The sequence below is a fragment of the Tyto alba genome, unplaced genomic scaffold, assembly GCF_018691265.1.
Source record: "Tyto alba isolate M040663 unplaced genomic scaffold, T.alba_DEE_v4.0 Super-Scaffold_22, whole genome shotgun sequence".
Classification (NCBI taxonomy): Eukaryota; Metazoa; Chordata; class Aves; order Strigiformes; family Tytonidae; genus Tyto; species Tyto alba.
In genome coordinates this window covers 17,409,076-17,425,639 of record NW_024881296.1, presented here as the reverse complement: position 1 = coordinate 17,425,639, position 16,564 = coordinate 17,409,076, and the positions used below count along the sequence as shown (strand labels likewise).

At 40.7% G+C, this 16,564-nt stretch overlaps 1 protein-coding gene across 5 annotated transcripts in view; it reads right to left on the bottom strand.

Moving 5' to 3' along the window:
• The window catches only part of AGPAT4 (1-acylglycerol-3-phosphate O-acyltransferase 4), an 83,453-nt gene that overhangs the window by 11,164 nt on the left and 55,725 nt on the right, over window positions 1-16,564 (bottom strand). For 4 of the 5 annotated variants that reach the window (XM_033011664.2, XM_033011667.2, XM_033011668.2 and 1 more), the window contains 4 exons: window positions 15,200-15,353; window positions 7,912-8,014; window positions 5,692-5,767; window positions 247-445 (listed from right to left, as the gene is read on the bottom strand). In XM_033011664.2, coding sequence (XP_032867555.2) covers window positions 247-445; window positions 5,692-5,767; window positions 7,912-8,014; window positions 15,200-15,353 — 532 coding nt within the window. The remainder of the gene's footprint in view (window positions 1-246; window positions 446-5,691; window positions 5,768-7,911; window positions 8,015-15,199; window positions 15,354-16,564) is intronic. The other variant, XM_033011670.2, reaches the window with a different exon arrangement.

The window sequence follows — 16,564 nt, the reverse complement described above, 5'->3', positions numbered from 1 at the left end:
GCAACCCACTGGAACATTACTGTTTTGATTTCCACGGAAACAGAAAATTCTGTATGTAGCTCTTACAAAAAGTAATACAATTATACAAAAATAAACAAAAAAAATAATCTAACCTATTCCAGGCTAAAGTGGGTATCATATCAGCTGGTCTGTTGAATTCACAAGTCATGTTTATATTTAGTAAGCTTCAGTAAATCACATCTGACAGTTACCCTGTAAGTAATCTTTCTGTTTCAGAGAACTTACCCATTACAATGACAAATGCAAAACTAGCCAGTGTCAGTGATGATCCACTGTTGATCATGTTGATGAGCAGCTTGAATAAAGGATATAGTAGCAATAAGGCCCAGAAAAGCCAGTTCAAAAGCGTCCATGGTCGTCGGGGTGGTACTATAGGGACTCCTGGGTAGGTTCCTGTTCGGTAGTATTCTTCCTGGAACGCATCCTAGAAGAACAAAGGAGGGCAACAATTAAATCTCCATCTGCCAACAGAACTAGCCATTCCTGACTTTGATGTTCCACCTTCTGCAGGCTTGTAACTGCAGGGGAAGATCAAACATCAGGTCATGGCTGGAAAGCTTGTACTTTGAAGTCAAGCAACATGCAGTCAAAAAAAGAGCAGCTTACATTGATGTGTGCCTCCTTTCTTTCACCAACACACAGAAGCCTGCAAAAATGGTATGCCTGGAGAGTATAAGAAGCCCAGTAAAACAAGAAGGGTGAGGGGATGTACGCTGCTGCAGCAACGCAGAATTCACTGTTGAACCTCCTGCAAGAGCTGCAGCCACTGGCCAAATACTGCTGGTAAACCAGAGAAGTATGTGGGCTACATGTTCAGCATCAGATCCTCTGTTCCCTAATGTTTTCTCCAACCACTACCCTAAAACAGCATCCACAGCCCTGTCAGAAAAGGTGAGCAGATACCGTCTTGTCCCATACCCCAACGAACACCAGCCCCTCCTGTCTGCTTTGTTTTGTTCATCTTGCAGTCTTGTTCATCTTGTTCCCACGAAGCTTACAGAAGGAGGTTCGAGTGCTGAACCTCTCTACAGACACTTGGGCATGCAAACATTTTAGAATCTCTCACTGCTTTTGACCAAAGGACTCTCCCTTTTAATATAATATGAGGAAGATAGAGGGGTGCAGTTTGTTTTTTTTTTGTTTTGTGGTGCATTTTTTAAAGCACAGACTTGGAATTCAGTACCTTCCTCTAGAGCCCATATGGATGAACGGCATTGGCTTTAGCGATGTGATCAACCTCAGATACCAAAGTGGGTGGGGAAACCCCCCCTTCCTACTGGTTCAAAAGCAAAGATTATTAATTTATGTTATCACATAAAACTGGTTAATTAATGAAGTTAGCATTAGGTTGACATGAAAAGGAACCTCAGTTTAGTCAGAATGAAGTACTAAATTTCTTCAAAGAAAGGAATGCTTCATGATGGTTTCCAAAAATTCTGGCAAAGCCAAGATTGTCCTAATCAACCACAAGAAGATTGTTTCTACTGTGCTGTGATTTTACATTTACTTACACTCCAGCTGACGCAGACAATTCTTTACTTATTTAATGGCAACTTGAGCAATTACAGGCTGCTACCATTTTATCTGTTTCAAAGGGAACATTCATCTTTTAAGAGATTACACAGTAATTAAAGCATTGCACTCCCTTTATTGAGATTAGAAAAATTATGACTGTTTTGTGCATGCGAGCTAGATTATACTGGGATCACTGTGACCAATTAATTAGCTGTCTTCAACAAATTACACAGTGCATGAGGTTTTCTTTACAGTGCCTTGAGGATTTTGGTTTATGACTGGCTTAACACAGAGCTACTAATCATCAGTAAATTGAATGCTACCATATACAATTAGGTTTCTAAATACCAGTATTGCCCTGAAAAGGTAAGAATTTCTGACTGTTATTGGTGTCTCCATTAGGGGGCCTGTTACTACAGAGAGCAAGACAGAGTCACGTCAAACAGGCTCAGCAGTTTTCTCTTTGTTGACTCTGCACAGCGTTAGGGGCAGCAAAACCACTGACCACATCTCACCAAGAGGTTTGAGATGGGTGGAAGAAATACACAATGGGCAAGACAATGTCAGTGCCATCACCTCCACTACACATTTTACACTGTTGTGGAGAACAGCTCGTCAATTCAGTTACGATTCCTTACCCTTAAAAACACTCACACTCTGTGGGTTGATCTGTCTTCTAAGCTTCTGCAAGGGTGCCTATCATACCCGTCAACAGCTCAAACCAGCATTTAAACCCATGATGTACCTCAAAATTTCCCTCAATCACCTCGCCCACATTAAGTTCCTTTCACTCCCCTGCATACAGAGCTTGTTTTCCGTTTGTAATAAATCCCACCCACCCAGGTATCATATTTGGACATAGAAACATGATCTCTCTAATGCCCCCACCAAATCTGAGTTACTTCACACAGAGGGGTGGGTAATGCAGTGGGGGGAAATCAGGGAACATCCATCATCTTGTGAGAGGCTAACTGGATTCTTCCTCCCTGCTTCCAGCAGAGAGGTCTGACTGCAGAGGTATGCCACTGCCCCTTCACGGGGAAGCCCACAAAGAATGAGTATTCAAAAATATATCCTTTGTTCCCAAACACTAGAGTTGTGTACACTTCCCCTCTTCAGTTATGCTTTGCTAATTCCCTGGGGCATTTTGGCATGTATTTTCATGCCCTGTTTTCCATGCTTCTCTTAGAAGGGAGAAGAGGTAGAAGCTCACTTTCTTTTTAATGGAAATTAAGATTCTGAAGCAGAACTTCTATTTCAGGCGCTGAGGCTGTAAGGAGGTAAAAAAAGAAAACAAACACGCAAGGGCTAGCAGAGTTGTGACTATTATACAGAACCTCTTCAGACCAGGCACTAAGGTGCTCAACCCAGTCCTTGTTAAAGTCAAAGGGAGTCTTTCTAGCAATAGCAGTTTAAAACAAGAAAAGAAAAGAAAAGGGAAAAAAAATAAAGCAATGTAAAACCCAAATTGCACCTCTGTCATAATTTGGCATTAACAGATACAGTGCTGGTCATCTGTGGAAAGACAAAATTCACCCAAGGTGAGGAAGAAGCACGTGGACAAGGTGCTTACTGTAAGCCTGGGAAAGGAAGGAGAACAGTGTTTGGTTTAGAACAGCACAAGTGACATGGTTTATCTGGCAAGGCCCTGTTCATTGCATTTGCAGCAGTGGCTAAACCAGAAAATGAAGCGGTAAGTAGCAAGAACATAAACACACCAGCTTCCCAGAGAGCAGCATCTCAGATAGAGGACATGTAACTGAGATCAGGCAATGAAGTAAAAAACAGCAGAACGATGTTTTCTCAAAGACTCTCACTCCTTTACTAATGACAATTTAAGGAAAAAAAAAAAAAAAAAAAAGTCACATCCCTTAATGTCCACTAACTGCTGATTTCATTACTTATTCAAACAGCTTTGTGGCCCTGACCATCTCAAATGCACAGCACTCCAGCCTTGACCTCAGTACCTGTGGCACACTCCACCTACTAAATCATTCTTCTATAGCATAATTCAGCACAAGTAGGTCTTGAGAAGGTACTGCAAAATTATTAAAATTACTGAGAATAAGCAATGGCACATGCAACCATAATGCAAGAGAAAATAGGGGTTCTGGTTTTCAGTAGCATGCATACGTTGTCTTCTTTGAAACAGAAAGTGGAGTGTTACAACCAAAATAGACAAAGCAGGGGATGAGCGTGTATCTTGCAGTGAATTACTGCCCTTTGAATACAGATTTGTTACATTTCATCAAAAATATTTACCGACTCTGAACACTGAATTCATTTTTGGAAACAACACCTACATGTCATTGCTGCTTGTTATCCAACCTAAGTGCCAATTATCTTTAAAAAGACACATGGCAGAAAGGTGAAACAGAATTGCATTTTTACCATGCAGGTGGGCTTTCATCATTTCAGAAGTCTTGAAGAAGTTGTCCCCGCTCTGTATTCTCCCAGTCTGATCTTACAGAGACATGGGCTTGTGTAAACCATGAATGACTACGATGAAATAAGTTTCACTAATGTAAAAGAGCAGAAGGAAGAGGAGCGTGTCCCCCTTCAGAAAGAAAATAAACCGTCACCAAACCAGAAAATAGCCAACCTAACAGAAAATGCCACACAACCAAAAAGGTTTTAATGGAAAGGAAAATGGAACACACACTCCTTCCTCCTATACTTAAATAAGAAACTATGGGTTTAACCAGCCACCAAACTAAGTTGTTAGGAAGAAAGCAGGATAGATGCATGCTCTGTTTGCACTAGAAATAACAGAGTGTTCACTGAAGACGAAATAACAGAAAAAACTTAGTGAATTATTGCAACCTATGTAATAAGGGATTCAGGAAAACAATCGCCACATTCTCATTTGACTTATGTCCTTGTCTTGCAAATGTCTAAACAGTCCTTAGGAACATGAAAGAGAGTTACAGGTAAAGTCATAGCAGCAGAAAGTGGACTTTTGCAATGTTCAGCAAAAGGACCATTTGCATTTCTATGCCTGCAGAGACAGCACAGGCCCACGGGTAACATAATGTCTTTCTGCAGAAAGGTGTTGGGGTCATGTCTGAATTAGGCGTTAGCGGCACAGCTTCCAAGAGGGTAGATCAGAGGCAAAACTAGCAGACCTACAACTGAGGCCTCAACATGCTAACTTTTCACATTCCTGTAAGCAGTCATGGTTTGAAGACGAGAAAGACTAGGACAGAGTCAGTACAGAAATGCTAATGTGGTGTTCTGGGTGTAGTACAACAAATGGCACAGCAGCATTTTGCTGCCCCAGTGAGAGGAAACCAGAGCACAGCCATATTCTATCACTTCCAAATCCGAAGCACCGCCGTATTCCAGTCCGAATACATAACTTAGATCAATTTATTGAAGTAAACTGAGCTGCCAGGCCCTCATACCTTGTATACCCATGACTCCCACTGACTGAAATGGGAGTGCTGTATGTATTCAAAGAGCACATCCCCCAACCATTATCTCCTCTGTTGATAAAAACAGAACCCACAAGAAACAGGTTCTGAAAGTCTGAAGGACGCATATGAAAGTATTTTGAGAAAAAAAAATAAAAATCAGTGGGCATCTACAAACACAGTCATTATTATTCTGCCCTCATCCTATGTAATTAAGAATCTTAAATGCATGCCTTCTATGCACACAATGTAAAAGCAATTTATCAGCCTGTCCTATTAATGTTGGATTTTTGCCTTGGTAAAAGAGACAGCGTAAAACATGGACAAAAATTCTAATACACTAAAGCAAAATACACCTCATTTAGCCTACAAATTACTTCTTAATTTCAGAGGTGCCTTTAAGGGGAAGGAGGTCCTTCGATCAACCAGAAGGTAGTTGTATTTTTTCTATCCTCATGCAACTTTCTAAAGAAGAGTTTTAAAACTATTCCATCGAGGCTTGCTTAAGTTTTCTTCCTGTTACTATTCAAGTACAAAGTACTTGTCATGACTGACAGAACAAGACCAGTTTGTGTCTGGAGAAACAGAGCACTTATCCTGAAAAACAAACCAACCAACCCAACCACCCACCCCAGGCCCCCCAAAGCAGGACCACTACACATGCACACTGTTAAGGTCTACTAAACAGTATAAATAACTGAGCACTAGTGGGTTGCAAGTGATGTCTAGATAAAAACTCAACCTTTTCTTGATACAGTTTGTGAAGCCAGATAGAACATTCCTGCTCATCTTCTGGGACTTCCTCTAGTGGAATCCGCCTGTCAATGGTAAAAAAAGAGAAATTGAAGAACATTAAATACTTCAACTCCCATGAACAACGCTTACATTGTACAAACTGAATATCTGATAGAAGACTAACTATATTTTTCACCTTTTTTTAATTTGTGGTAACAGCTCCCAGATCAGCAAAGCATAGTTTTGTTCGAGAGCCACCTTCAGTTTTCAGATGTATCTGAAATTCTCAAATTTAGATTTCTGAAACAGTAATGCATTATGTTTGAGCTTACTAGAGCCACTTTCTAGATGAAGGTTTGCTGTTTTCTGCTTCCAAACAAAGGTTTTGAATAAAATGACTTCTTACCCCATCTATGGAGTTCAAGGCTGTGTTTAAACAGCCAGGCATTAGAGAGAAAAAACAAACTATTCTCCTTCTACCTAGGGTAAAGCATTCTAGTATTTCTCAGGTAACATTTCCAAATAATTTTGGTTACATGCAGCCTGGCTGGTTAATTTCCAGCAAAATGGCTCCTATCACTGGAAAACCCTCTCTTGACAAAAAGTTTTCATCACATTACATGAATTTTGGTCAATAATCCCATGACAGAAAAATAAATCTCCTTGTCATCCTCATTTACGTCTGCTAATAGCAATATTTAATAATTTTAAAATTTTCAATATAGCATGTATTTTAATTAATATCCATTAAGAGCAACATCAAATTAACTTCCTTCAGCACAGGAGAGAGCACTTTTCAGAGTCAGGACATTCCTGTTTGCAGTTACTAAATTAAGAAGGGCAACACAACTGGTTCATTCTTTTATTTAAAAAAGTCATAAGATGACAAACATTAGAACTCAACATGACTTAAGCAGAGACAAACAAGGCCATCCAAATTTTACAAACTTCTACTGAGTGCAACACCTACAGCACTTCAATAAGCAAATATGGAGGACTCTGAAGAACATCCGTGATGGTCCCCAATTAATGGCCAAAACAAATTCTGCCATGAGGTTTACCCTGCCTGTAGCAGCTTTTCAGGAAGCTCAGAAAGACAGAGGGGCAAATAGCTGGCCCAAGTCACAGAAAGCAATTTCCACGCTCTGCCAGATTGACTTGCAGCAGGCTGGAAGGGTGTAAAGGGAGACACAGCAAGATTCACACCACTACATTGTTGGAGGAATGGCCCACACAGGTGGGGCCAGCTGCTCCTCCACAAACACTAGCCAGCCAGGCCAGGTACACCAAACACAAGGACACTAGGCTGAGCCACCAATGAGAGCCAAGTGGGAATGCAAACTCCTGTTGCATCCACAAGGAATCAGGAGTTTCTTCTTACCCTCAGGCAAAAACAGTTCTGAAGAAAGTGTTTTTTCAAACAGGCAGAAGAGGGGAGGTCAGAAGAAAAGGTGACCCTATTTCATGTCAGCACCCAAGATAAACCAGCTGGACCAGCCAATCATAGCTATAAAGGGATCCTGATGAACTCCTCATCACTTGTGGGATCACTTCTAGGCTCCTATGTTCGAACCCTAAATCATCACATATCCTGAGTGCCTGCAGCATGGGTGCTGCTGGTAGAACCTGGCATCGGAATAAGGGCCTTGAAATGGGCCCATTCCCATTACAGTTATGGGAAGCCATTGGGGTATTCATCACTTACAGAAACATTAATGATACAGAATCCAGGTGGTTGTTTTTTTCATTAAACAACCCCCTTCTTGTTAGGGAAAGAGTGGCAGTCAAATATATCAACAACTATACCAAACAGGGATGGGAACAGCCCTGAGCCTGGCCTCCGCCTGAGTGGGAGCTACTGTGCCAGTGACAGCTGTAAAGCCACTCCATCTAAACACTGAGTGAGTTTATGTTTGGTATTCTGGCCAAATGCATGAGAAGAGGCCCCACTGTTGCTGCTGCACTGACAAACAGACACACAAATTAATAAAAAAATAACAAACAAAAAATCCTGTAGACCTTTGTAGGGTCTCCAGACATCTATAGTCACAGAACCTTACCAGAAACCTTTCCCATCACATGAGTTTCTATCTTCAATTCTGTGAAGCCAGGTTAATAGAGATTTGCTATCCATTACCTGCTTGAAAATGTTTCCTTATTTCCACAATTGTGATTGCAAGTGCACATTCCTGTATGCCAAAAAGGAATTAAAGTATCAATTACTTGCCTTACATATAAATCTGCATGATATTTTTTTCCATTTAGAACTCCCAGCAACGTTGGATTCTCATTATTTCTAAAATTGAGGGTAGAATCATAGACTGCAGAAACTACAAGAAGAGAAACAGGTTATGTGATTACTGTAGTAACAGAATGGAAATAAATCATTCTCTCTCAGACAAGGAGCATATTTAAATATGAAGTCAGCAGCAATAGCACCGTAGTTTGAGCTATCGCCAGATTAGAGATGACAATGGAATATTCAACGTGCAGGTTTTAAGAAGCCAAGTAACCAATGATCCTTTGTCCTGTTTGGGGCTGGCCTAGAGTTCCCGTTGGTCTGGTAGCGGGAGGAGCTGCAGCCCCCTGAGACCCCAGGGGCTCCCCAGGGCCCAGTGCCCTCACCTGTGTGCGGGGGCGGGGGGAGCACAGCTGGAGGGCTGGGCCCCGATTGGCCGATAGTCCATGTCATGTGACCTTGTGCTCACTATATAAAGGCAGGAGTGGGCTGGGAGGGGCTCTCACTTCCGGGGGTGTGGCTGTGGGGCCTTGGTGTTTGGGAGCACCGGCCGGGAGGTGAGCAGCTGTATTGTACATTACCCGCTGATACTGCTGTCAGCGTATTGTTCTGTTACTGTTATTGAACTGTTTTTATCTCAACCCGCAAGTCTCCCTTTGCCCCTCCGATTCCCTCCCCATTCCCGAGTGGGGGGAGGGTGGGTGAGCGGCTGCGGGGCGTTTAGCTGCTGACCAGGCTCAAACCACGACACCCTTCCAGGAACTGCACCGGTACAACAGAAGGGTTTGCTCTCCACCCGTATCTCCTTTCCCATCAGGTGCAGAATGCTGGGCATAGGGAACACAGTTACAGTTTCTGGCAGCTAATATACCTAGGACACCCTAGGAGTCAAATGACTGAGAAACTATTAGTTTTCTCAACTCACTGTGAATGACACAACTCACCTCTAGATCTGGGTAAATAACCAGGCAGATATACACTTTATAAACAATGAACAATATATACAGTTTGACTAAGAATGAGTAAAGTGTGTGTGAGAGACATCCTCCAGCAAGAGAGCTTGATATAACTATGAATTGCTGGGGTTCGAAACAACCTCCCCTTCACGTCCATTATTCGGTAACTGAGGCACTTGCTATAGGGCAAAGGCAGAGACAAGAGTACCAGACCACATCCTGTGTGAGCTGGGCTGCTGCTACGAGGACATGCGGCTGTGAGGAGCAGAACATCCAGGTTTGACAGAACAAAACTGGCAGCCATGCTTTCAGCCTCCAGAAAACACTCTTTCTTCAGTTCATGACTGCACAGTAACAGTAAAAGTATTTGCAAAGGTTGTTCATGGTTAAACTAAGACAGCATTAACAAGCAGTTTCTGCAGAAAGAGTATTTGCCTTTTTAAACCACATAAAGCATTTCAGAAAAGTTTCTTTGAACACATCCTTAGAGACACTGGTTTCCTGATGTCACAAAATTACCAGAGAGCAATTAATCTTCCTGACACTGAAACCAATTGTGCATCATGGTACAATTTCTAAGATCAATGCCAGCAACAAAACTTTTTTTGTTTGTTTGTTTTGTTTTGTTTTTTTCTTTTGTTTGTCAGAGAAGTGACTAACATACACTTCACATGTAGCTTGTTGCATTTTAGGTTTTCTGCTCCAGTGTTTTGAAATAATGAACACTGTGATGAACCTCTATTGTGACAGCTCTTGACCCACCTAAGAAAGCCTTTCATTACACAGAAGAGATTTCCTTTTGGTTTTGAAGCCTCTCGAGCTATGAGAGATAAATACAGCTTCGTCACAACATTCAGTCCCCAGAAACTCACCACAACATTCGTTACTGCAAAACAGAATTAATAGCACACAACAGAACAGCCTGGCTTCAGCACTGCAAAGAAATCCTGGAAACAGAGGCTAAAACCCTGTCACTGCATTCAGACTGTATCCCTCATCAACAACTCTACTCTTTTCCTACTACAGTTGTGTTTTTAGCCCAAACTCAAAACTACAACACATAAGCCAAAATCTACTTCAGGCACACTACTCTCCCTGTACAACATAAGTAGGAAATTACGTTTTTTGAACAAATTATCTACCTCCATTTTTAAGCTTCTTAGTGAAGAAGGATTTTACTAATCCACTCTAAATTACTAATCCAATGTAATTGAAGAAAGACAAGAGCTCAATTTGGTTTATACAGGGTAAGCTTCTTAGTTTATTCTTTAATAGCATGATATTATTTTAACGACAATAGGGACGCAATAAAGAAAAGTATGATATACACAGCACTTGTCCTTTCATCTTTTAGATGATGTCTACATTTGAGTTTTGATATGAATTGGGTGCTTGTTCAGACACATTGGAAGATGCTTCTCCCGCTCTGAAAAAACTACTGCAGAGCTGGTCAGGAACATCTTTATGTGCTGATGGCCGTAGACAGAGTTTTCCTTCACTTCAGGGAAAAAATATCCCATTTTGGTTTGTAGCTGGTCTATAGTTTGATATTCTGTCCACACACTGAAATCTTTTGGTGTGAAGCAGTGCCAAATCCAAGACAATGATAACATATACAGGAGTAAAGAGACCTCTTATATCCAGATATAAAATATCTGAAGACTTAAGCTTTTCCTTTTTGAAAGTTCAGGAAGAGAACAACAGCAGAAGTATCAAATAAAAAGACCGCATGTAATTAAAATTTGCCAGAGAGAGCTTCCACAGCCAAAGCAGCACTAGCATGCTGTATGACACGCTGGAATTGTTGTTCATTAAACACGTATTTCATAATTACATAATTAGGACTGGACATCTCATGACTGTATCATCCAAAAACTGAAGAGTCGAGAAATTTCACGTTCTAAACCAAGTAAAAAAAAATAACTTCACAGTATCTTGAACATCTTGCAACTGTCTCACTCTCAGACTAATTTAGGATGCATTTGAGAAGTTTTGCTTCAATTGTGAAAGAAAACATTTTCTCAAAGAAATTATCTTGAAACATCTTTTTCATTAAAAACTCAAACACAATTCAATATTTGGAAGCCTTTTCAAAGGTTCAGCACATATCATAACTGAAAACAGAATTTTTCTAGCTGAATTGCTATTTTCTGACAAAAAAAGGCTATTTTTTTTGTTTTGTTTTCTAATCTCTGCCCAGCTTGAATTAATATCTTTAACTTTTATTTCCCTGTACAGCATTCTGACAGAGAGATACGTACTTAAGAATTTAAGTTCTTAATTTCAACATAAGAAATCTTTGGATTAAATATTTAGAGAGGATTTTTCAACTGTCCTCTTGAATTCCATGCATTATTTTGTGGCCATGGCGGATTATGCCAGAATGACCATCCAACAAATCAACCTACAGGCAGTGAGCACACCTACATATAACTTCATACTAGCACACACTGATCTGAAGTGAAAACTGGGAAAGGGAGGGGAAGGGATGGTGGAATTCACTGTGCTGCTGGTATGACAGCCATCTTGACACAATCCTTTGATTAAACATTTAATTGCTCTGGTCATCTGGGTCAAAAATCACTTATCCTCTCAAACTTGGTAGCCTGCTCAGGAGGATGACCAGAAGCCTCACCAAACACTGAAGAAAATCCAGGACTTTAAAAGTGCAGCTCATGGGAAAAAAAGTCATTGCGAAACCTCCAAACATTGTCATACTGAACTCCAGTAGAATGTCACCCTGAAATTTATTCGCATGCATTCCCTTTAAGACAATAGTTCCCAGAATGCACAATTGGAGGAAAAGGTTGACAACTTAAGAGTTATCTACAATCATGAGACACATTTTTAAATACAAGTCTTAACTAAATAAAATCAGCTGAAAGGAACTGCTTGATATACAGCCAGGCAATAAAAGTAACAGTTAAATATATCTTTTGCAATATTTATGACGCTTATTTTTCCTGTAAGTAATGGATGAGTGTTTTATAAACAGACTTGTATTTTTCATTTGCTTCCATGAGCAGTATAGGTAGTAAACTCTACAGCCTAACAGCAATTTATTAAGACAGCAACAAGCTTCTAGAAATTAAGTTCCTGGGGACTGCATCTGTACTACCAAACTGGTAGAGACAGCCACTGATAAAAGTATCAAGACAAGTTCAAAAAAAATATTAAAAGCACCCCTCTAAGAACCAAACTGTGTACAGATATATGAATTTGTGAAAGCAAGTCTCTGAAGAGAAAATAATTCCAGTATCACTTATGAAGGAAGTGAGTTAGGAAAGTTCTTATTTGTTATTTTGTATGGAAGATATTTTTATCCAAATGTATCTGCTTATGCTGACAGATATGGCACCACTGGTACAGAGGCAGTTTCCCATGTATGCGCATTAAATAAACTCCTCCTGAAGCTAAGCTTTTCAAAAGATGGACTTGCCAGATTCATGTCACCAATGCCTGTTTCCAACAGTCTAGGAACTACTGCGCCAGCTAGCATTAAGAGTTGTCACAAAGTTTTGAAATGGACCAAGGTGCGATGACAGCCACGAAAGTGTCATCCACCCATCCTAAAGTGCTACAGCCTCAGATAGGCTGAATCACATCCTTGTCAGAAAGGAGGAACGAAGAATAGAGGAAAAGGAAACGCTGACACCCGTCACACCCAGCTTGGAACTGGACCCAAACACTCGGCTTGCCTTCACCGCTATGTCATGCTGCAGCTGTCCCCCTTAGCAGGGCACTCCAGCCAGGCCCACCACCCCTTGAGGAAGAGCAGAACATGTGTTAGCCTAAGTGGCAGGCCCCAAAATAGACTCAGGCAGCTCAGCACCAGTCTCTCACTTTCAGACTTGCAGGGATACCCCTCTGCAGACTTGGCCACCGAAGCAGCTGCGAAGCGTACGACAAAAGACAGGTCTGCCTGCAAGAGTCATGTGAGATGCCAGTGAACAGAAGTTATGAACATCTGCATGGTGCCACTGCTGCTTCTGCAGACAGAGCAGCAATTCAGCCGTCACACTGATGCTGTTTGGAACAAGTAATCTGAGGCTGTAATGAAGGGATACATTCACTTGCTGGGCCACATTGTAAGGCAGAGCATAACAATGAGACTCAGGGGATTTACAGTGAGAGTCAAGTAGTACTATTTACCAATGTAAATACTCAAACAAAAAAAAAAAAAGCCCAAATTTCTACAGCATATAGTCTCTGCATATATTGACACCTACAACATGTTATTGCTTATAACATGGGTACCAAATGTCAGTGAAGGTTAGCAGAGAAGTGGTCAAATCCTATCAGTGTTCACGTAAAAAAAAAAAAATTTCTAGATAGAACTTACATTTATAGATTATGGACTGTCAAAACAGACTTCCATCACATTCTCTATTGAAAAAACATTAATGGACTTCCTTGTTACCTGTACATAATGTTATAAGGAATTCTAAAAATTAGATACTGTTTACAAAGGTCTTTCAAATGCTCTTTACATGTACCCCCTGTCTCTATAGAAGAGAAACCTATAGTAACCCAGACAGTAACTCTTATTAACTCCCCCTCATTGCAAAAAGTGATAAGACAAGTAACATACCCAGAAGAATCTGCAACACCAATCTGGAGTCATCAGCTGTTTTCCACAGAGGTTTGTTGGGTTTTTAAGCTATACAGTTCCAACAAAAACTACCTACAGGAAGTTATGACTCTCTGTGCTTCTCCTTGAACCCTCACAGGGAAATATCACCTTCTTACTAGCTTTACCCTGTTTGAACTATCAAGTCACAGCTTCTGGATTGAGGTAGTCACATACACTTCCTTAAGTATATAAGTAGTCTAGCAATCTCAGTCTTGTTTTTCTGAAGGCATTTCAAATATTTAGGATCCTAAGAAGTGTTACTGTAGTGTACCACATGAATGTCCAAACCATTTTATAAATGCCACTTGAGTGCCCTAAAATTGTTTCCTTTTGAAACATTTTCCCAGAAATCAGCTACCTGTCCACAATCATATCATGTCTTGTTTGCTTCACACAGAGTAGTGAAAATAACAAAATCACCACCAAACTAACCTGTCCCAGATCAGGGCATTGGAGGTCACAGAGTTCTAACTCAGCTCTTCTTCAGTGCCTCAAGTCTACCCCTCCCCCCTCCCCCATTGTCAAAACAGTCACTCATATTCAAAAGGGAAAAATTAAACTGTGCCCTTAAGGGAGTTGATGTAAGTTACGTGCAGTATCCAGCTTCTTCCCATATCAGAAAAGATCCGAGCTATGCTATCCATTTTGGGGGTGGGAAGCCGTGGATGCCTGACAAGCTGCAACAATGATATCATCTACCTGACTTGTAAGAGGATATGTAGAAGGAACATGACAGATAGCAAGACAGCTGACTGCAAAGCTTTTTTTACAGCAGCTATCCCAGATATGCCACATGAAAACATGTCTTCAAAGACAAAAGAAGTTTTGGCATTAACTTCAGCCAAGCTAGAACATTTTCTTCTAAACCACTAATCACTTTGTCTTTCTTACATATCAACCTTCTAACAACACACAAATCTACCAAACCCCAAAGATGCTGTAGCACTATGGCTACTTAGCACTGTCTTTCCTTTGCCCATGAAGTACAGGACAGGAGACTTTGATGGATTGTATTAGTCAAAAATCACTTCAAAGGCATGTGTCCCATATTCTTACTGATGTCCCTTCAAATTTGGCAAATGCAAATAACCAAAAATAACTGGGGGGTGGGGAGTTAAGAACAACATTAACAAAGAAATACATGTTCTGTAATGTAGAAATAATTTATTTATAAATTTCACCTACACGTATCTTCAGTCAAGGTCTACTTCCATTCCTCAGCTCCACAAAGAAACTCTAAAAAGTAAATCTATATAGAAATTTAAAGCAGAATATTTTTCTGACTTAAAAAGGGTGTTATTCGAGGCAGATATTTACCACAAGAAAATATTTAAGACACACTGCCTCAGATTCTCTAGTGATCTATTTGCTTCATCTAAAATAGGATTGTTTAGTGAATACTAAGAAATATTATTCTTTGGCCATAGGTATGAAACATGCAACTTGAGATCCCCCAATTGACTCACACTAACAGAAAACAAAACAAACAAAAAAAAATAACCATGTTGCCCCAGGACTTTGTTAGCAAACCCTAATCTTAATTTTCACAGGCTAGTGGAAGAAAGGTCAGAAAAGATCCCACGGCTTTTCTGCTAAGACACGTGTTACAGGGAAAAGAAGAGCATGGCAAAGTGACAGCAGTTAGATGAAATAAACATTTAGCATTGTTCCTTGTGACTTTCCTTACCTACATTTCTCAAACACTGCACGGTGACAGCAAATCCTTTCGTTCGTGGCAGCAGGTGATACCTGAGCTTGGGCAGGCCCTTGGCTTCAGCTACCTGCATGCTAATCTGGTGCTTCTGTTCTGTAAACCTTGTGCCCTCGCAATGAATCAGGAACTAAAACCAAGAGAGAACTACAGTTAGACAGCAGGCTCAAGTTTTCTACATCTGTCTGACCAAAAGGCTCTCTAATTCCCACCAATACAGCCCAAATGAACACTGCTAGCAGGGACACGTGTAGCCACATACACATTGAGGTAATATAATTGCCCTAGAGTAAAAAAAAAAAAAAATAAAAAAAATAAAAGGAACACACACATACACACAAAACACCAAACAAAACATCAAACAAAACAAAAAACCCAAACCAAACAAACAAAACCAAACCCTCTCAATTACCCCCACACATCCAACTTACCATCCTCTGGTTTGAACTCTAGCCTTTAGGCTTTAATATCTCCTCTGCTACTTGCTATCAGAATGACTTGATTTCTCTAAACGAGTCAATCTCTAACAAGATGTTAAAACACACTCAAAACACCTCCTGTTGCAAAGCTCTCACAGGTGGCAAGTTCTCCAAGTGTCATGGTATCTAAAACTTGGATAAGTGTCTAAACCAAACGCATTTCTAGGAAATGCTTCAGTGCCCAGCTTGCTTCCCCTCACTCCAACCCACTTGCTTTTGCGATGGCATGAGGACTGTGGACAACTTCAGACAGTAACTGATGCCAATAACTGGGCCAATAACATGTAAGACAGTAGATGCAAAACAACGGAAAGCCTCATCCCTTTATGAACTATACACTGAAAGGGCTCAGACACGAACGATTACAATTTTGCCACTGGCAGGTAGGGGAGAGCAGACAGATCTTTGGAGATTTACCACTTACCCATCTGCTTCCTGACAAGCCTGAATGCAAGCTAACACATCAGAAAGCACTGACAAATTGCACGAGCTAAGTCCTCATAACCCACAGCAAAAATTTAGCCAACAAAGATAGGGAGACTGAAGAAAACTAGCCAAGCAGCCATCTTCTGTTCCTGCTCATCTAAGAGCTCTTCTACTCATGTATCACATGCATAATGTTAAACAGTTAGACGAAACATAGAAACTGATGAGAAAAATCCTTCCAGCCCACTTAGCATCCCGTCTTCCTACCTTCCAAGGTGCTACTGCTGTGCCTTTTGACATTATGTCACCATACAAAGGCAAATTAAAACTCCACACTACAATAACCCCAGGTGTACATCAAAAACTGCATCTCCCTTACTACAAGTATAGCTCCTTTTTAGTAATCCCTCTATAGCAGTATATAAAGGATGGTGGT